This window comes from Calonectris borealis, chromosome 5, assembly GCF_964195595.1.
Source record: "Calonectris borealis chromosome 5, bCalBor7.hap1.2, whole genome shotgun sequence".
In the NCBI taxonomy this organism is placed as follows: Eukaryota; Metazoa; Chordata; class Aves; order Procellariiformes; family Procellariidae; genus Calonectris; species Calonectris borealis.
In genome coordinates this window covers 41,626,142-41,647,784 of record NC_134316.1, presented here as the reverse complement: position 1 = coordinate 41,647,784, position 21,643 = coordinate 41,626,142, and the positions used below count along the sequence as shown (strand labels likewise).

At 35.6% G+C, this 21,643-nt stretch overlaps 1 protein-coding gene across 2 annotated transcripts in view; it reads right to left on the bottom strand.

Annotated features, from left to right (window-relative positions):
- TTBK2 (tau tubulin kinase 2) overlaps nucleotides 1-21,643 on the bottom strand; it is a 74,558-nt gene that overhangs the window by 40,978 nt on the left and 11,937 nt on the right. For both annotated transcript variants that reach the window (XM_075152023.1, XM_075152024.1), the window contains exons 3-5: nucleotides 20,181-20,254; nucleotides 18,987-19,127; nucleotides 16,518-16,622 (exon numbers count right to left, since the gene is read on the bottom strand). In XM_075152023.1, the coding sequence (XP_075008124.1) occupies nucleotides 16,518-16,622; nucleotides 18,987-19,127; nucleotides 20,181-20,254 (320 nt within the window). The remainder of the gene's footprint in view (nucleotides 1-16,517; nucleotides 16,623-18,986; nucleotides 19,128-20,180; nucleotides 20,255-21,643) is intronic.

The window sequence follows — 21,643 nt, the reverse complement described above, 5'->3', positions numbered from 1 at the left end:
CTGTCTTTCCACTAAAATAGCTTTTAATTTCAAACAAATAGGACAGCTCTTGAAGACTTTCAGGTCCTGCAAGTTAAAGGAAAATTGGTGATTAAAAACAGAACCCAAATTAGTACCTTGACATAGAGGCAGACAGTTAAAATTCAATTAAAATGGCTCACATCCATCTTAAGAGACACCAATCAGTTGGTCAATCAGCATGCATTTTAGATGGCAAGTGAGCACATGCCTCGTCCCGGAACTGCGACTATGTGCTGGTCAGAAAGGTAGGGTGTAGTATGAAGCCGAAAATACTAAGAAATTTGGAGGGCATAAGGGAAGCAGTACACAAAACCATAGGAAAGCAGTAAGTTTCACCATTCATAGAATAATTTGATTTTTTTCAAAGATAATATCAAACCTCAGTGGAAAAATTATTCCTCTTTTTTTTTTTAAAGGACTGTTATGTTACGGCCCATACCCCTGAGCATCTACCAGTTTTATAGAAAATAAAGGAACTGCTGTATCAGAATATAGAACAGCTGTACAGCACACCAGGATTTCTAAATTAAATTGTTCAATGATTGTTTGTATATTATATCAGTGTTCTGCACACCACAGGAAAGGAGAGAAAAACCAATATACCCCAACAATTACAAAGTACTGTATTATGAGAATTAAATCTTTTTCATATCTCAACTATTTGTCAACCTGTTCCTTCAGGCAGGATATTAATAGATTGTGTATTCTTTTTATTTTTCACCCAAAAACCCCAAACGCCATGTCACAAAGAATCTTCCTCTCAAAGAAATAACCATACATGATTTTCTTAAGTTTTTCATTTCATTTAATTATTGCAAGAATATTCCATAGAGATGTTGCAAAATAAGATCACACGACATGAAATTTATATATCCCTTCTACTTGTGTCACCTTCTAAGTCAATTCATAATGCTCTTTTTTCATCTTTTACATTAACTCACTACCTGCCTTTTTCCCCTTGTACTATCACACACGAGACACCAGCTGTCTGTCTCTATAACACTGATTTCCTTCATTTCTTCTTTGTCAGTAATACAACCAAACTTGCAAGGATCATGTTCAGTGCATGCTGAAAATGCTACATATATACATTATAAGATTTTGCCTTAAATAATCTCCCTCTATGTTGTTGGAGGAAATTATGGCAGACAAACATAATAAATAGTGGTAGGTATAGCTCTTAGGTATATCACAGCTATGCATTACTCCAAAAACTTTTGAAACCTAACAATTTAATTGTTATTTTAATCTCTTTATTCAGAAATACTATCTGCACAAACCTCTCCAAACTAACTCCCTCCCTTGTCTTCGCCACAAAGTTATCACTAATTCAGAAATGGAGCCTCAAATGACTAATGTCATAATTCTTTCAACTCATGCAGATTCCTGCTTATAAAACCAATAAAACAAAGGGCTCTTGGCCTTTGTTATTTGCTCTCCAGCAAATAACCATTTCCATGTAGGACATTTTGGCATAAAAATCTAAACCTTCTTCAGTTTCTCCTGGGTTTTAAGGGAGGGGGAGGGGGGGAGATTAATTAGGCTCCAGTCTTTGCTGACTTAGATGACATGAGGGAAAGAATTAAGGTTTCCAAAAAATTACCCCAGTCCTCTCTTACAACACTACTTTTGAATCATTATTTATTAATTAAAATATTTATTTTAGAAACAAAGAACATACAGTAAATAGTTTCTAACTCTATTTTCAGGAGCTTACTACATTCTATTTGGCAGCTGAATTATAGAATCATAGAATCATTAAGGTTGGAAAAGACCTCTAAGATCATCGAGTCCAACCGTCAACCCAACACCACCACGCCCACTACACCATGTCCCTAAGCGCCTCATCTGCACATCTTTTAAATACTTCCAGGGATGGTGACTCAACCACTTCCCTGGGCAGCCTGTTCCAAGGCCTGACCACTCTTTCAGTAAAGAAATTTTTCCTAATGTCCAGTCTAAACCTCCCTTGGCGCAACTTGAGGCCATCTCCTCTCGTCCTATCGCTAATTACTTGGGAGAAGAGACCAACCCCCACCTCGCTACAACCTCCTTTCAGGTAGTTGTAGAGCGTGATGAGGTCTTTCTAATTTCCTCTCTGCACGACCTAAAGAGATCCCTGTACTCTTCTTGAGTTGCCTGCCCCTTCTTCCAAAGGTGGTAAACTCACATACATCTCTATTGCTCCTTCTTTTATTTTTATTTGTGCCATAATAGCTAAACTGATTTTGCGAATTGCTGTAAAAGACGCAATCAGTGCAACATTATTCAAATAAATCAAGATTTACACACTAAAGATTTAAAATATTCCTTTGTTTATAATTTCTTGTTCATTGTATGCCTTTCTGCTGATTTATAGAGAGTTCAGTATAAAACTATTACTTATTTTTAATGTTTTACAGTACAAGCTCTTGAATCTTCCCAAGAGGTGCTGAAGAGAAGTGAAGAGAGGTGGCTATTAGGAGGCTGATCTCAAAATACATGATTAAAATGCCTGTCCTATGGTTCAAGCTAAAACTGCAAAAGAGGAGTATGACATGATGGAATAAGTTGGCAAGTTGCAGTTTTAGCATACAGACCTGGGAAGAAATAAGGGAAAAATCTGAAGAGTTAAGTAGAACCCACAGTGATTTGGTAAAGATCGGTTGAAAGAATTTGATGGGGAGGAACCACCACAAGTTACATAGCCATTTAATGCCTGACATTACTTCACTGTGTTCAGTGCCTTCTTCACATTAATTTCTGTCTTCGTTAGACAAACAATGTAGAAAGTAATAAAAAGAATTCTCGTTTTAGGATTGCCCAGTTATAGATATTTCTTCCTGGGAACTTCTCATGCCAAATTTTACCACGCACACGTCTTTGCTTTGTAACCATTAGCACTGAGGTGTCCAGTACATCGTGCATAGCTTTCATGCAAATGCTGAGGAGGAAAAGTAACTTTTTGTCACTTCCCTGCTCCAAAAAATTATGTTGCAAGATAACGGCGTGTTCACTCAGAGACAACTTATGAAAGGTCTACTCTAAATTATATCACTGTGTAAAAGCCTCAGAGGACTATTATACAGATAGGAACTTATTAACACATGTTTTGCTTCCTCCATCATCCTTCCCATAATTTGAATCTTTCTACGACAGTAAGGACGAGAGGGTAATAGTGTTATTAGTCCGGTACAGCAGTAATGAAGAGAACCCTTTGCTGAGCCTGAGCAGATTAGCCCCGTGGGAGCACTGGAAGGCTCTTGAGCGCTTCTTGTGCCATGCCTGAATAGTTACGCAGCTCTTGCTCCATGTCACAGGGTGCCTCCATGCTAAGCTTGAGAATGTATGCTGAACTATTCAAGTTCTTGTGTTTCTCAGAAACAGGTTAGGAAAAGGATAAAAGGCAAGGATAAAACAGGATTATCTTAAGGTTCTTGTGACATATCATGTGCAGTACCACAGCACCTACAACTGCAGAAATACGACTTTGTCACACTCATCACTTGCAGCCCGGACAACAGCAGCCTAACTACACAGCAGTGCAATAATTAGTCAGACATGACTCCTGTAAACTCTACTCACACAAGAGTGCCAGTGAGAAGAGGAGGCTAAAAAGAAGTTATTGCAATAACTGATACGGAAATAACCTAAGGATTGATGAAAATTTTATCAGAAGAGAGAAGGCATGTGGATAAATTTTAGAGAAGTTTGCATAAGTTTCAGTGAGAAAATAACATGATTTAGTGACAACTTGAAGGTAAAAACGAAATGAAGAAAAGGAGCTCAAAAATTGTATTGCAAGTTGAAGTGACAATACATGTTAAATATGAGACAGGCAGTATAGCTGAGGAAGATGAGAAGATTTCAAGAGGAAAAATAAATATGATTTTACTTGTTTAGGTGCAAACATGCAATCCTCAACTAATCACATCCCTGTGTAATGTACTATTAGGGACTGAGAGAGAACATTACTGAGAAAAGATAGCATAAGGTAAATGCCAGCAACAAAATGCTTCTCAACAGGATGAAACAACCACTGAACAGTACATTTAACAAAATGACATGGACGATTACCCTGTAGCATCTGGCTTTCAACAGTTTTAGTCAGGTTTGGAAGAGAGGTCTTCTTAGACCAGTTAACATATTTTAGCCAATTATTTATTATATGCTTAACATGGAGCACTATGAATTGAAACAGCTCCCTGGAACTTTTTTGTACTATTTAATTATTTTTCATATAATCCACTGCCATTTAATACTGTACTCATAAAACATGTCCTAGTTGTCCTTGGATTTTGCTTTAATCTGTGTCACTCAAAGCAGAGAATGTATCAAGGAACTGCTGAAGATACAATGTATTTTCCTGCTCTTTAAATAAAACCGAAACCTGATGAATTTCACAATTTTCTGGAGTTGACCAAAGTGCTGCCAATCATTTAAATTTAATAGGCGGTCTCAACTTAATCCAAATTTTAATCCGAATACAATGTTCAGTAACTATTCTTGACCAACTTCCAGTATATGGGCTCTTATTTATAATAAATGCATGCAGTCGAGGTATTATTCAGGAGTAGTTACTGACACAAATTCTAAATCATTAGTGGCACTGGGGCAAATAAAGAAAACTGTACCGGTTTTAGTTAGTACTACCTGTGGACCACTTCTGAGACTTTTTTCTTCAAGTAATATCAATGTTTGCAGATCAGGCTATAAGAGCATTTACTTGAAAAGGAGATTGAGAAGCATATATGAGCAATCCATCTTTAAGCAGCCTGTGGGTCCTAATTGCCTTCAGAGAGGACAAAAGATTTGCAGTGTTTTTCTTACAACAACAGCGTAGCTTCACCATTGCTCCTTTAGTTCTTAAAACTATCCTACTTTTTTGCCCATTATAAAAAACATTTAATGGATATAGCTTCCACTCTTTCAGTACCATAAAAACTATGTTCTCTTCCAAACACAGAAATAAACAATCCGCAATTCTTCCACCAAGATGACAGGAGGTAAGTTAGAATAAGATGGAAGTATTCTCTAGTCCTTCTCAGCAATCAAGATAATTCAGAATATCAAAAGAAAGAAACCATGCAATCCAAATGCATAACCATTCCCAAATTTTGATGAAGTAAAAAACAAAATAAAAGAATGAATATACAAGAAATGTATACCTTCTATCCCTGTATTTAACTGAAGTACAATAGACTTTGAAAGCTTTCAAAATTTATTTAATACCCTACTTTAATATTTACACATTTCTGTGCAGCATTCTGGGGGGGGGGGGGGGGGGGGGGTGTTGTTTTTTGAGGGTTTGTTTTGTTTTGGGGTTTTGTTGGGAGATTTGTTTTTGTGGGGTTTTTTTAAGGTGTTTTTTTTTTGTTTGTTTTTGTTTTTTTTTTTTAAAAGAATTCAGCTTCTTAAAGTATATTTCCAGGACACCATCTGCCATCCTAAAGTGAAACTTGAAGATAAAAACTCATTTGCTGGAAAATCCTCAGAACCTGAGGGCACTGAACAAAGGCAAGCAGCACTTATCTGATTTTGTACACAAACACCTGAATAACGTGTTCATTGTTTGATGTGAACAGGTTTGTAACTGCTTCCATAGACAATAAAACGATCTAGACATTTGCATTCACAATTGCTGTCACTGCATTTTTCCAAGGGTCAGACTGTACAGCAGCTGGTGTATCTTCTGCTTTAGCAGGAGTCAAAGACAATTTTGTTACTGGCAGGTCACCAGTAAAGAGCATGAGTAACTCCTCAGAAAATTTTTGTGGATACTCTGTCTCCTTTGGATTTGAATACTTTTGTTAATGTTTAGAGTAAGAGTTTTGTGACTCCTTTAATGCAAAGCATATCAGAAAAAACAGTGCTACATTTCCTCGTTGACCTAAAATCAGGACTTCCCAGCTTGGTAAGGTTTAAGATTTCAAATTTCCAGGTAAAAAAAATCTAGCAAGTTAGATCTAAAATACTGTAAACCTCCTTAATGTATGTTAAAAGAATGTAATTTTGATTTTTTACTTACTTCAAATAAATACAGAAAGTTTAGACACTTGAAATTAAGGTCATGCTAAACAAACCTATGAGGGTGAGAACTCTGTGGAAGCTCTTCATTTTGTTTAAATAACAACTGAAGAATGACCTAGAATCTAGTCACTGGGAAAGGCAGGAGAAAGGTGGGGAGAGGGGGGAAAGCGGTCATTGGGGTAACTCTCCCTTTGACCTAAAAAGCCTTATTTATCAAAAATACAACAGTTCCACAGACAAAACAGAACCTCCTCAGAATACCTTTTAACCCAAAGAGGAAGCCCACGTTCCAAACTAAGCATCAAAATGGGCAAAAAGGAGTTTTCTCCTTCATTCATCTTTGCTGAGTCCAAATCACCAGACTCAGCAGACTGGCTGTTAATTTGAATAATTCTTTAGGCTGCCAATCCTGTGAGACCTGTATAGTGAGTAGAAAAACACAGATGTTTTAGAGAAAAAGGTTTTATCTAAACACCACCTTCTTATGGATAGTTTTTCAATTATGTTTTTCCCTGGCTTTGTCAGCTCAGCTTGCACACGTTATACTAAAACAAATACAATTCAGTTATTTGTAACCTGAAGTCCACATAAATAAAAGACCACAAAATTCAGGCCTGAGATAATACATGATGGTTGAATTTATGCATTTTTAAAGAATTATGACCTCAAATTCATTTTTAAAGGTTAATCTGTTTAAAAGCAAAGACTAGCAGCTTCTTTTTTCTTTTATTTTGCTTTCTTTATATTAAATTTAATAGTACCTCAAAGAACAGTTGTGGTCAACATTGACTTTAAAACAGGAGTGATGACAACTGCCCAAGACCTAGCTGTAGTACTGATGATGTTAAGAATGCAAATGTCCTTTGGATTTTGTCCCTCAAGGTTTTCTATTTCTGTACCACAGCTGACACCTTCCCTTTCCATTATCACCATGTAAATAGAGACACATAAACTGAAGGCTGTATGAAGTTAAGTTTACATGCAAAAAGAATCATTTATTCTTTGTCTCAAGAAAAAACAGATGCTAGTACTACTTACTTCAGCTATCACTAGGACAATGGGACACAAAATGGTAGGTAAAATAACCCTTTGACAACATTCAGTAGACTATGAATCTCATAAATATACTAAATTTGCATCCTGCTAAATGTATTTGCCTGATGGTTAGAGACAGTCTCCCCACAACTAAGTTCTAATTACCCTGCTTTGCAGTAATCAATTCTTATCTACATTAATTCAATCATTGGCTTCCTCTCTCCAACAATTTATTCCCCTGCTTCCTCCTTCTTTCTTTTAACAGCCTACATCATCCCCAGCAGTTTTTGTTCCTCTTCCCACGCACATTTTTCTCTCTTCTGATCTTTTCCGCCACCAGACAATGTTCCTCCCACCAATGAGTGTTTCTGTATCAACTTCCACTCTAGAATTTAATTCTACATCTACCTCAAATACCTGCACCCTAGTACTGTCCCCAACATGTAAAATTTAGTTTCAGAAGCCTGTATACACACATTACTGCCCAAGTTTCCATATTCATAATCCTATTCCCAGCTACACATGTATCATTGTTCAAGGTTTCCCAAAAGTGTATGTTGTCAAAATACGTTCCAAGCAAACAAACATAAAATGGACAAAGAGCCAGGGTTCAAACCACTGCTAACAGCAGCATAGCTGCTGAAAAACTTGTTGGTGTGCCATTTGCTTATATGTTTTTCAGTTTAGAACAGACTATACTAGAGACTGATATTTTACTCTTTAGATACTGCACTTGAACATACATTGAACATATTTTAGATGTATCAGAACAATTTCGTTCTAATAAAATAGCACTAGCTCTTCAATACACGTGAATCCATGTACAGAAAAAAAAACAGAACAAAACTACCTACTGTAAATAGTGAACTATGTGTTAATAGAGTGAATACATTTCCAAAGACCTTACCTGCAAGAGTTATACCTTTTCCTATTACTCTTAAAGTAAATATACGATATATAATAAAGTGGCAGAATAGGTACATTTCATCTGTACTCTAAGGCACATAACACTAGTACTATGTACATCTAGAATATGACATTTGCATTTGCATTCAAGATCTCGCCTGAAAAGTTTTTTCATGATATATTTAAGTCAGACTTCAAGTTCTTTAGCTAATAAACCAAGGTTAAGCAAATTGAACAGAAAGTATAAAATAACATTACACAAGCTCTCATTTTTAAACGTGCGAAATATTCTATACCCTTCCAAGCAACACTACAATACACGTTTGTCATTACTTCCTTTCTTACATCCTTTACAATCCTACAAGCTGCAATAAATGTTTGTTTGTGACTTTTAAGTTCCAACCAGGTAATAGTGTCAGATCATACAACTTAATGAACTGCAGCCCTTCACTACTCTCTTCAACATGTTTGTACATTTTACAAATATCTTATTACTGAGATACAAGGGACATATCCTTCTCTCTTTGAAGTTAGCTCCTCACAAACTCAGTCATTCAAACAGTTGCAAGACAGGACAACTTTGTTAAAATGAATCAATTTCAAAATTAGCAGTTAAAAAATACTTTATTTTACAGTAATTCTTCTCAGAGAGAACTATTCGTAGCATGAAAAGGTTTGCAAAGCATTTTTTTTTATTTTTTTTTAAATTTGCTTTAATTTTTTTTGCTTTAATTTTTACATTAATCTATTTTCCTTTCAGTTTTGAAGATTTACCAGCTGAAGCAGACTACTGTAGTAAAATGATACTATAATAAGAAAACTGCAACTATAACTATTTCATTTTAAGGCTAATACCTGGAACAAGTGGGAAACTGTCTCTGCTGACTGAATAACCCAAGAGAATCTAAAAACTGTGGGTCCTTAAAATGAGCAATAAAGGTGTTTCCTTTTGCCAGTATGTTCAGACACTGGGGCAGACTAATAAAGCTTGAACACAAACAGTTTCATTACGTAAAATTGCCTCTCAAAATACTCCTTCCCATAGTTTCCTGAAATGAACTCTTACTTCCCTTTATAAAGAGGGATGATATTTTCCCATAAGGAAAATGCTGAATTTAAAGTTACAGTCCAGATAACGATTATGGAATACCAGAAAAGATTAGTCCTTCTTTAACAGTTGCTGTATTACATTTATAATCAATTCTATCCCTTTTTACCAACTTTACAAGAGATTACTACCTACACAGTCGATGCGTAAAAATAAGACTTAGAAACTCTGCATTCACTTTGTAGGGAAGGGAATAAAGACAGCTACAACGAAAATATTTGAGAAATACACTGCAGAGCAGATGTATTATTTCATTGTTTTCTGAAAAAGAGTTCTGATATCGTTGGAGGAAGAAATTACATAGTTCTGCAGAGAGAATTAGGGGAAAAAGGCTATTTCAGCTGCAATGTGGGAAAAGAAGCTTATGCAAAAAAGCAAAAAACATGATGACAGAAGTACAAGGAAAACCAGGAAGAATAAGAAACAAATTTGATATTAGTTTTTACGAAAAAACCCATATGCTTCTATGTTTATGGCAATTTATTCCCAATTTTAAAAACTGGTGGAACTCCTCTGCTCTTTAACTCCATGCCATCCTTTGTATTGAAAGCTGGGGTCACATAGAACAGATGACCCAAACAACACATCATTGGCTAGATCCCTGAGTTAATAAATGAGGAAAATCTAACTGATAATTAAGAAGAGAAACAGACACCTCGTGTATCATTTGTGTCCTTCAGACATGTAAAACTCAGTGCATCCTGTAGCAGTAGTTCATATGAAAACTGCTGCTTACTGACTTCAAAAGCTTAAGCTTTGTGACTGTTCTGCACTTTTCTTGAAAAAGGGGGTTTGATGGATACAAAAATGTGGGAATAAAGAAGACATTAATAACTACAGAAGCAATTTCTTAGACTCCATCATATTCTTGGTGGATAAACTCCTTCAAGTCTTTTTTTTTTTACTTTCAAAATCAGCCATACTGTCATCTGGCTGCTGCAAACCAAATGAAGGTCATTTTGGATAATCTAATCCAAGGGTGAAAAATCATGCTATTGCAAATCCCATTGGGGAAAAAACAGTGAAATGGGCTGAAAACTGCTGGCTCCTCAATTCTGTAAATAGACAGTCCACATGTGACACTCCAACATGCAATGAAAAATACAATAAGCACTACAAGTGTTGAACAACCAAACTGCTCACTTGGGACTCCTCTTCCTGTTCTTTAAATATTAGTTTCTGAGAAGCTCTTTATATTAAAGCTGCATTTTTCAAAACAGTATTTAGATAGGAGCAGCTACAGCTGAATGGACTCCCCGGCTGCATGGTTTTAATGGTGCTAAATCACCATGAAGTCTGACATTAAAATGGGTAGTACGAAGAGGAACGACATCTCTGAAAATGACACTGAGATGTCTCAGGATCTGACAAGCATGACAGCAAAACTGTCCTTTAATACAGAAGTATGGCTTGAACCACTCATGGAATTAGTTGGGATGATCTTCAAGAAAGGCTTTCTCATTCTAAGCTCCCTGCCTTGACCATTCTTTCAGGTAAGAAGTCTAAGGAGACACCGTTAACTTCCCAGGAAGAAAATAACAAACTGACAACAAAAAATCCTCCCTCCAAACCTGTCTATAAGAAACAACTAATAACAGCCGAAGTGAAAATGGAATGTTGAAACTACTTTTTTTCAGTAATTCAAAATAAGAAGCCAGCAATACGTACACAGCACATGCATAAATAAGACTTCCTATCACTCATGTATGGTTTCTTGTATTAGAAGATCATCTTTTCCATATGCAGTATTATCTCCATCTTTGTGTAGTTCTATACAGACTGGCACTAAATTCTGCTTTTTGCTGTTAAGCACGCCTTCCATTTAAACCTTAAATAATAATTACAGTCATAACAGACTGTACTTGAAGGTTTAGGGTCTAACAAAGATTATTTTCAACTCCTACAGAAAATAATGATACTTTTCCAGTTTTGTTTCCAAACAGAGATTTAAAAGAAAACAGTGAGGTTTTGAGTGGTTACAGACATCTCCCTTCCAACATAAGGAACAATCTGAAATGAAGAATTAAGTTCCTTTCTTTAAAAATCCAGAAGTAGGTAATGGAGGCAGGTCACCATCTTTACTGTTGCTTATCTGTACTGTGAATGAAAGATAATAGGCTGTGTGGGCGAAGATCCTTAGGAGCCTTCAAAATGAAAATAAGTGCCTTGTTTTATGCATTTTGGAAGGGTAACCTAATCAAAATAAATTACATAAATTGTGTCTGTAGTAGCACCCTCAATTTTGGTGTTTGTCAAGGTAAAAACCTTGTATTCATCAAACTGGAAAAATGACACTGCAACAGTCAGGTCAGGGATGGTGAGCCTACACAAGAACTTCAGGTTTCTGAATGAAAAAAAAAAACAAACAACAGGAAACACTGTCAGGATATATACACTGACTGGATGTAAAAACATACCAAGACAAAACTGCCAGCCAGCCCTGGTGACAGGAAGATGGTATCACATGCAGTAATTAGGAACAGAAGGAGCGCTGAGTGGTTGGCACAGGAGAAAGGAGACCAAGAGCACGCTGAGTCCGAGTTCATCATAAGATAGTCACAAAGATACTAGAGACAGATGACACAGTTTTAGTTTGAACAGAAAGAAACAGTATTGGAACAGGGACATCAAGAATGTGAATCATGTGCCTAGAGATAAAAAAACGTGTTTATGAATGAGGCTATCTGAAGATAAAGGGGAAAAGGAGGGAACATAAAACTAGAGAGGGATAAGCTGAAAAAAGACGACTTGAATTTAAATCGTAAAAGAAGCTGGAGGCAGAGGAAAGTCAGATAAAGGAAGACTGTCACCAAAGATAAAGAGGCAGAAACTATGTGGATGCAGGTTTTAAGACTTGTATTAATGGAAAATGGAGAAAACTGAGAAAAGGAGAGAAAGATGACAGGAATCACAGAAGGTGAAAGCTAGAAATGTTGAAAAGAAAAACCAGCACAGGAAAAGAAGATGTCAATAGACAGTATGTTGTTATCACATGGGGGTGGGAAAAGCTATAAATTAGTTCTGATGGCATAATTACAGAAATTTTAAAATTCTGGACGCTAACATCTCTCAGTAAAGACAAGCTAAACATTTTCTTTCAATTGTAGACTAATCTACCTATGCAATTTTCTTTGCAAGCTTGATTATGTTATGATCCCTACATAACTTAATTAATACAGATTTTCTAACAAATAAAATAATTTCAACTTACTAATATATGAGCCACTATTAATTTCGAGGCAGACTGAACCAGAGTAGCTTTATTTGTTGTGAACTTTGTAAGAAACACTACTTACGGTAAACAACAGCAGAAGAAACAAAACAGTGAGATAAACCTTATTTTATTTCACAGTAAATCATAAATTAAAATACATTCTTATTCTAGTTAATGTGTCAAATGTCTCATTTTAAAACTTCTCTCTAGCAATAAACAACAATCAAATGAGAATTCAAGAAATCACTGCTCCCACAAAGAAGAAGAAAGATTACACTCAAGTTGAGCTGAAATAAGCAGTACTTAAACACAGGCTTGGTTTGTGCACAAAAATCCTGGGAGCAATTTTTGCTGTAATAACACCTCTTTACTGTAGAGAATAATTTATTTTATCATGAAAGATAGAGCTGCTTTTAACTTAATTCTGCAGCCATTTCGGAAAGGTAGAAAAGCATGGTAGCAAGATGAGGAAACAGACTGCAGAAATAGATCCAATGCTACCGTAAAATTTGCCAAAAAGAGTCTATGATAACTCATTAAAACCCTGCAATTAAATTCATATGGTGCATGGGAGACTTAGGTCCATACGCTATGATTTGGAGTATTATACTACGATTTGGAGTATTATAGACAGGTAAGTGCACATGAAGAAACTAACATTCAGAACGGGTCTATACACCATAGAAAAGGTGAGGGAGAACCAAGTCCATGCTAGGGAAGTGTCTGTGTCATCAATGCATTTTCTGTAATGAAACCAGTAACAATGTGAAACAAAAAAGTAATTACTACAGATAGTACGAAAAATATTTAAGTTCTCTAACCTGAATGAATCTTCATTTCTACTTTAAAGCATAAACATTTTCTATTGGGATATTGCTGGAACTTCATCAAAATTTCTCCAGACTCATTAGCACTACTGCCTGTTTATGAACTTTACTGCTAACATATCATACATGCACCTGTAGTAAAATCTATACTTGGCCACTACTAACATTGGCCACTACTTGCTATATAAGATCCTGCATTCAGCCACTTTCTGTATATTACCAATTTAAGCTGAAATTCTTCATGTTAGATGACTTTTATCATGTTTTTCTAGCTGCTTGCTTTTAATTCAACAAATCATTTCAAACTGTTCTTGAATGTAGCTGAAACAAATGTTTGTTTTATTTATTAACCCCCACAATAATTTGTAGGAAGCCTATATCCCCAGCGTGTCTTGGAATGAAGACAGACAAGGAGCTATCTGAGAGTGTACCATGATGATGTCAAGGAATATTCTACTAGCCATCCAAAACTGATTATGCCTGAGCTTTTGAAAAACCAAATTTCACGCAAACTCAATACAGCCTTGTTTGAATCAGGCATCTAAATTCTTCAAATGTTGTACCTGTCATGAGGCATAATTCAATCCAGAGCTGCAACAGCCTGAATTTCTTTTCTCTCACTCCTTCAGAATGCTTTCAGGTTTCATTGTGATACAAAGAAAAGAAACTAAGAGAAAAGAAAATTTCACTTAGTTGCATTGCACTATTCCAGTGCCAAAACTGCAAGGAGAAGAGAAATTAGTCTAACTGGAAGCGAAGCAATATGAGGAGGGGGATGTAGAAAAGAAACCAGACAGAAGAGACAAAAGAAAAGATTCAGACTAGAGTGAGCACAGGCTTAACAGAAATGCAAAAGGGTCCGCATGGATGGCTGAACATATCGGTAGCCACCAGCACATACTTCAGTCAAATACCGGAATAAAACCATGGATTCCCAAGTTTTATAATTCTTCTTCCTGTAACAGATCTGAAACAAGAACACCTTATCACACTGAAGTCATATGAAACTCTGATGCATTCCTGTGTCTTGGTACAATGTACTGGAATTAACTAAGAGTCTAATGTTGGGTAGCTTAGTGGTTTGATAAATTTCTCATTTCCTCTTTGCTTCTTGACCTGATTTCACAAAATAAAGCAGTCTTCCTCACCATAAGGACATCTTTTCAACTTCTTGTTTGAACTTCAGTCAAGTGAATACTACCTATATTAACAAGAAAATTTATACTATAAAACCGACGATAATTTATTCTTTCAGTTTCAACCCCCTTGCCAGTCTAAGTTGCATTTTGTCAAAGAACTACACAACACCTTTCTTCTCCACCAGCATTTTGTCAAAGAACTACACAACACCTTTCTTCTCTACCAGCATTTCGTCAAAGAACTACACAATACCTTTCTTCTCTATCAGTCTTGAAGCTAACTCAATTTTTTGTCTCCACCTGTTGGAATGCATATGCTAGCCAGTAGTGCTGGCCAATGATTTCCGGAGGGAAATACAGTCCTGTCATAAACTTGTCTGCTTTCAACAGTATCCATAAAAGCCTCTTCCATCTTTTTGAGTTGAACAAACAGATTTATGGCCACCAGGAATTCCTTAATGTTGGGGGAAATACAAAGCTGCCAAAGGACTAAAACCTGATACTATAATTTCCAAAACTTCTCTTCTGATTCTTTCAGAACACGCTGTGGAAATTCAAGGACTCAGCAATGATATGTAAAATCTCAATGGGACTGGATTCTTTCTGCAGAAGTTGGGTATATAGAAAATTAGGCTTGTCATAAAAATCTAATAATCAACCTTGACTACAGAACAGTTCTTACCAATAGAGTACTATGTTTTTGGAGAACATGCTTTTACATTGTTCCAGGTTATTTGCAGTATCTGCTGAAGAAATCTAATGAAGTTTAGAAGGAGGATAGCCTTAAGGAGAAGCATATAGCATGTTTAATAAAAATATTAATAAATTTTATTAGTAAGCAAGGCCAACAGTATGGTTGCTATATATACAAGAGCCATTTCTGACTATTAAGTACAAATAAAAGTACTGTCTTTTTTTGCCCCTCACTGCCACTCTACTGATATGGATTACACTGTCAGAAAATTCTAAACCGATTAAATTGAAGAATTACTTCAGTTACATTGTAGGGCACTGCAATGAAAAACAAAAGGCAAGAGCTGAGTTGTTACAGAAGAAAGAATAGCACAAATAATAAATTTTGTGTTGTTATCACCTATTTTTTCTGAAAATACTACCACTGATGTGTATATATATAGAAATTACAGAATCTTGGGAATTGTTTTCTCTTCGAAATTACAGGTCAGTTAGAAAAACACTATAAGCAGCCAAACATACATAACACGACAAAAACACTGAGAAATAAAAAAAAAAAATTTAAAAACTACTTAAAATATTTAGCTCACCTTTCCAACAGCAGCAGCCACTCTGTTGGTCTCCCCTGCTCTTTGCTTTCATTGCAGTGTCCAGCATTATGGCTGAAGGAATAGAGTACAGCAGAACCCCGCTAATTTACCTTACTAATTCACATACCTCATAATTTGCACACAAAAATTTGCCACTTTCCCAACTTCTTAGGCAAAATAAAATTGAAAATCCTGTAGAGATGGCTTCTACCACTCAAATAGCATCACATTAATAAATATGCTACACAATATTGACTAGTACATTACTCAGTATTACCATCAAAATGTAAACTAAAACCGTTTAATAAAGAAAACACATTTCTTTAAAACATCACCATGTACCATGGCACTGCCTTGCTCATTTTCAGACTTTGAATTAACAAAAGGACTGCCCACCAGTGAATTAGGGAGGCTCTACTGTACTTAAAATTGTAATGTCCTCATTGATATGCTTTTATCTACAATTTTCTTCAGACTGCATCACATGGGAATACAGCAACTACACTTAACTATGTCCTGTTATATATTATAATTAGTGTCCTATCACTGTTTTAATTATTCAGACTTTCTCTTTCAGAAGATTATATATTCAGTTTACTGTTTGACTTTTTTCTCCTACATAGATTTTTTTTTTAATGCCATATATAATACCAAGTGAAATTCACCTCTAGTGTATTACTTTGATATTTAATGAAAACCTATTTGTTGCTTGATTTTCCAAACCAAAAGATAGAATATCCAAAAAAATCATAGACTACACCTCTGCCTCAAGCCAAAAATCAGAAACCTGATTCATTCCCGACAGCCAATATTTTAATATAATCAATAAATCACATGGCATTTCTGATGTGAGATGATATTTGTCAAGTTTAGATCAGTTATCAGTTCAATGCAACTCCCATACTTCTCAAGAAAAAAAGACAGCATATTACCACATTCAATTAATCAAATTGATAACTGTGAAAAAAATCTTACTGGTCTGACATCCCCACATGAGTTGGTAAATTGCCGTGCCAAGCCAAAATCCAGCATATAACACTTCCTACAGGTGCTAGGAAAACGTCCCATTGCGAAGTTAGACTAGGAAGAAAAACAAATACACATAGATATATAGATACATACACACACGTTTCAATATGTGCATGTATTAATGCAGTAACGCAATTATAGAAAATCCACATTCTACATCTCTATCTTTCCTTCCGTATTTTCAGTTCTACTAAACTCCCATTAAAGTTGAAGAAAACATTGTTAAGAAAATCAGACATCCAACTTAGCATATCTGAACAGCAGCCTACATGGGCCAAAGAGATTGTCATCTTACTCCATCACTTCAAATATATTAATTTTTAGCGAGAATTTTCCAATCATGTCACCCACTCACATATTTTGATTTGGACATTTCAAAAAACTACCAACCTAGGGGCAACAAATTAATCTAAACAAATGCACTAATATCATATATGCAGAATACAGAATAAGGGGTGCAAACTGCCTTTCCCTCTTCATCGGAGGGGGAAGAACCAAGTTTAAAAAAACAAACAAACAAAAAACAAACAAAAAACCCAACCCAAAATAACCAAACAGTAAGAGCTGGAAAGTCAGTGAGGACTTATGGACTATTTTCTGAAAAGTTTCAGTAAATTTTCCTATTTGCCTCTATGGATTAACATTCCATGTTAGCCCTTTCAAAAAAATTCTTCAACACTGCTAGTTTCTGATGTTTGAACATGTCGGCTGAATTGGTTCAAGTCTCTCCCCACCAAATCCCCTTAAAATGGATTACGTGCTATAAAAAAAGATAAAGCTAAAAACAAGTCCTGTGAAATGGAATTAAAGTACACATCTGAGCAAGCTGGAAGCTTAACACAATTAACTTTAGAAAAAATACTTTTCTTTTTCCATTAAGTGAAACAGCAGTACTGTTCTAAATAAATCTGAAATTCACAGCTGTTTCTATGTCAAAGGTTGAGGGTAAAACCCAATCGAAACCATTAATTGAAATGAGTGTGATCAACATCATTTTTAAATGGAACAGAATTTCAGCATTGCCTAATTCATCACATGAGGCAAATAACTCACCAAGGATTTCAAGATTTCAGCTCAGCACAAAGCCTGCTTTTAGTATAATCTATCTAGAAGATACATAATAAAAGATAAAATGGACTTGTATTTTCAAGCCAGGAAAACTGCATGCTACAAAGCAATCATGCCTTCTTTGGCATGTGTAAGTCACAACATAACTCCTAAAGGGGAAGAAAAATTCTTTCTTTTATGAATCTAATACATTGCCTCACATTGCTGTTTATCCTGGCTCAATTTAATTTTCTGGGTTTTTTCCATCCCCTAACAGCATTCTCCATTTCCATCCCATTTGAGCCCATAGACTCCAAGATACAGCCAGGTAACAATGTCCCCAATCCATCCTGCCAGCCATAAAGGAACGCATTTCCTGTTCAAAACGTGAATTGTTTTCATCATTAAAATCTTGTGCTCCAGTTAACTTCTTCTCACCTATTTCACTTGATATTCACTGCCTGTGTCCTTTCCCTATTAAATGAAGTCTTGGCAATGGGTCAGGAAGAATACAAGTTTTTATAAAAAGTTGCAAGGAAGAAGTGATGGAACATTCCCTAATGCACAGAAACTTAGAGGTTTTACGTAAACATCATTCAGCTGACAGGAAATTTAGCTATATATGCCAGATATAACCAGCCATATTTGCATCTATTAGAAAACACAAGATATGCTTTTTTTTTCCCCCTCATTTACAAATTTTGAAAGTTCAGAGTTCTAATGATATTTTTAATATAGAGCAATATTAATAATACGGATGCAATTTCAGGAATAAATTCAAAGAAAAACAAAAAAAATAATAAAAACAAAAGCGTGATGCTATCAGGAAGGCACTGTCATCATGACTTTTTGACAACACGCATTGTATTAGAATTGCACAATAAAAAAATTGAGTAGTTTTCTCTTACAGTCTGTCTTTTCTTCCTTGTTTGTTATAAATATATTAAATACAAAAAAATTCCTACTGAAAAGCTTATAAATACACTCTACAGTTAGTATCTATTCTCTTACATTTATTATGTGAAGATATTAATTGCCATTAGCCAAACTCATTATATCATATCTCATGGCAAATATTCTTGATTGCATGATGCTACAGATAAGAGTCGGAAGTTTTAACTACAGAAAATTGCAAGGAGGCCTAAGTAACTGGAGGCAATGATGACAAAGACCAAAGTTATTGTTGTTGCAATCCAACATTAATTAATAGAAAAAATCTGCCCTATCTGATGAATAAAAATTCAATTTTCTGCCCCTTCTCATTTTTTCATTTTAACATCTAGTATAGAATCTATTCCTATTTATGCAGCCATCTAATGACCCCATATTTAGGTGTTTTGCCTGTTTTGATTTAATGGGCAGACTTACCGGTTTTATGTCCCTGTGCAGGAATCCCACAGAATGAATACTTTCAATAGATTCCAAAATCTGCTTCCCAAGCCGCAGAGTGGTACTAATGGTGAATGTTCCTCGAGACTGGCTCCGACGCAGGTCTGCCAAGTTCCGACCCTGATCAAATTAAAAGGACGTTTTCATAAAAAAATACTAATAGCAAGATTCACAGCGTAAAGTCTTCCTACTTCTTCTCTAGCTGTTCAGGGTTAACCATGGAATATTCTTATTACCTACTTTCATATTCAAGGATAACACATCTCACCTAAATGTAGTGAATATATGTCCCCAAGTATCTCCAACATTAAATTTAGAATCTATTTTTGAAAATACGAATCTTAGTATCTTTCTACTCCTAAATAACACGGACCAAACTAATCCCTATTAGAAGACTAGTACATACGCTGTTAGTTAATCTTATATCTGTGTCACACCTGAAAAAAGGCCACTGAGAAAATGCTCACAAAGACTTCTTTACACTCACCTCTTTAAGGAAAAGTAGATAATTTATTTAATTACACAGTGTATCTTAGATGACTTAACCAAACCAGTATATTTAGATGAAAAATATACTATGCAGGAAATGCACCCCCATGATATTACAGAACTGTTGGTCTGTCAAAATAACAGATGACCAACAGTATGAACTAGAGCACGCTTCTTTTTCCAGTATTCATATTCACCAAGATGATAAAGGACAATAATCCCATAACTTTAAGAGCTAATCACCCATTTGATCCCTTTTCACAGGAACAAGTCTTTCAGTAAAGTGAATTAAGTGTTTTCTTTTACTTGCAAAGGGTATTTTTTCACTTTCATCAAAAAAGCCAACAAAATGTACAGACTAATATATTATATTTTAGACTATCTTCAAGTGAAGACTTCAAAGGAATGTGAATTATCTCAGAAGATGTCACAGTTCACTCTTTCAATAGTCAGGTCTTTCTGAGGATGCAAACCTTCTCCTTTCTGAGAGAATTATGGAAAGGATATCAAAGGATAAAGATATAAGGATATGCTCAATTCTGGTTTGCTCACTACTGTGCGTTCATGATCTTTGGGGTTTTTTTTAATTTGTCATCCTCTAAAATTTTACTGGTATTTTCACATATGCTTAGCTAATAAACCAAAACACACAAGCAAACTTTGAGCTCCGTTTGATACACTGACCTGCAACTGCATGACCACATAGTTAAATCTGTCATTCCTTCCACATCCAATGAATCTACAGACATGATCTTTTCCTGAGAGAAAAAGAAGGAAATTAGCCAATAATAATGAAATTCTGTGGTTTATTCCTTCAAATACCTAGCAAATTACTGGAAGAGATAGTTACATTTCTTTAGAGATCTTTAATAAACTAAGCCCCCCACCCCCACAGTTCAACAGCTGTAAAACTAGTGCCAGTTCTACCCCAATTAAATAAAAGTTTTCTCCCATAAAATATGCAGCCCTACCACAGCTATCACTCTTTCATAAGAAAACATGTATGGCAACATGCCTAAATGTCCACAAATTTGAGGCATTTTGGATTGGGAAAAGGTTATTTTCTTGCAAAGCTGATGGAATATAGACAATATTCCTAGCTACCATTCTTCTTTTTCTACAAGCTGCAGCTGCCGCGATAAAAGAAAACAGTAGGAGTTACCTGCAGGTCATGTTTTGTATTAAAAAATTGTAGAAAATGTAATTCAACTAATCCGATTTATGAATATCTTCTTCTAGAATATGATCTTTGTTGTTTCGCTACAAAAGACAAATTCAGCTCAGGTACACTGAAGCAGAGATAAAAGAATTGTAGTAGTTAAAAAATCACAGTTTGGTTTAAGCCAATTTTCTTTAAAGCCTCCTCCTGTCCTAAGAGCAAACTGTGGAGAAGAGGAGGGCTGGTCAAAAATAATCTCCTTCCTATCCTGCAGTTGTAAGTCAAAACATAAGATTCCCCAGGTAAATAGAGAAAAAGGCAAGCCAAAGACTGCAGTAGGGAAACAGAAAGGGAATGCAACCTCATTGTCATTTCGGTATCCGTGTTCATCGACTTGGAGAGAAGCCGGGACCTCTTATGACCACGCTCTACAACAGAACAGGGGACTGTAGGGTTTAAGTCCCTCAGGCCATTTACCTTCCTTTTTGACAGCATGGAAGCTACAGCCAAGAGAAAGGTATGGTCGCAATTGGCCACTAAAGCTGTGTAAAATTTGTGTCATCTAAGGTTTCTTTCATGAATTTCTTTACCTTTAGGATTACCAGAATGTTATCAATAGAAAAAAAGAGGCGATGGGAGAAAAGCAATTAATAAATTCAAAAAACCATTACCGCTTTCAAAACATCATTACTACTAGCTACAGATCTGGGGGGACTTTTTGTTACTGTTGCACTCACAGCTCCATCAAAACCCTAACCCTTGGCCCTACACCTTCTCAATATTCTCACTTCTCTTGACAGAAGAGTAGTTGCCTGTTATTGCTTCCTCATCCAGCTCCCTACCACATACAATTAAAACAAAGAAAATGGTACAGGATTCATCAAAATAACTTATTTTAAAAGAAATCTCTACAACTTCTGCAAATACGTAAGTGCTAAGCTGTAAATATCACTGCTTTTCCTCCACTTTTTCCTTCCACCCATTTGTT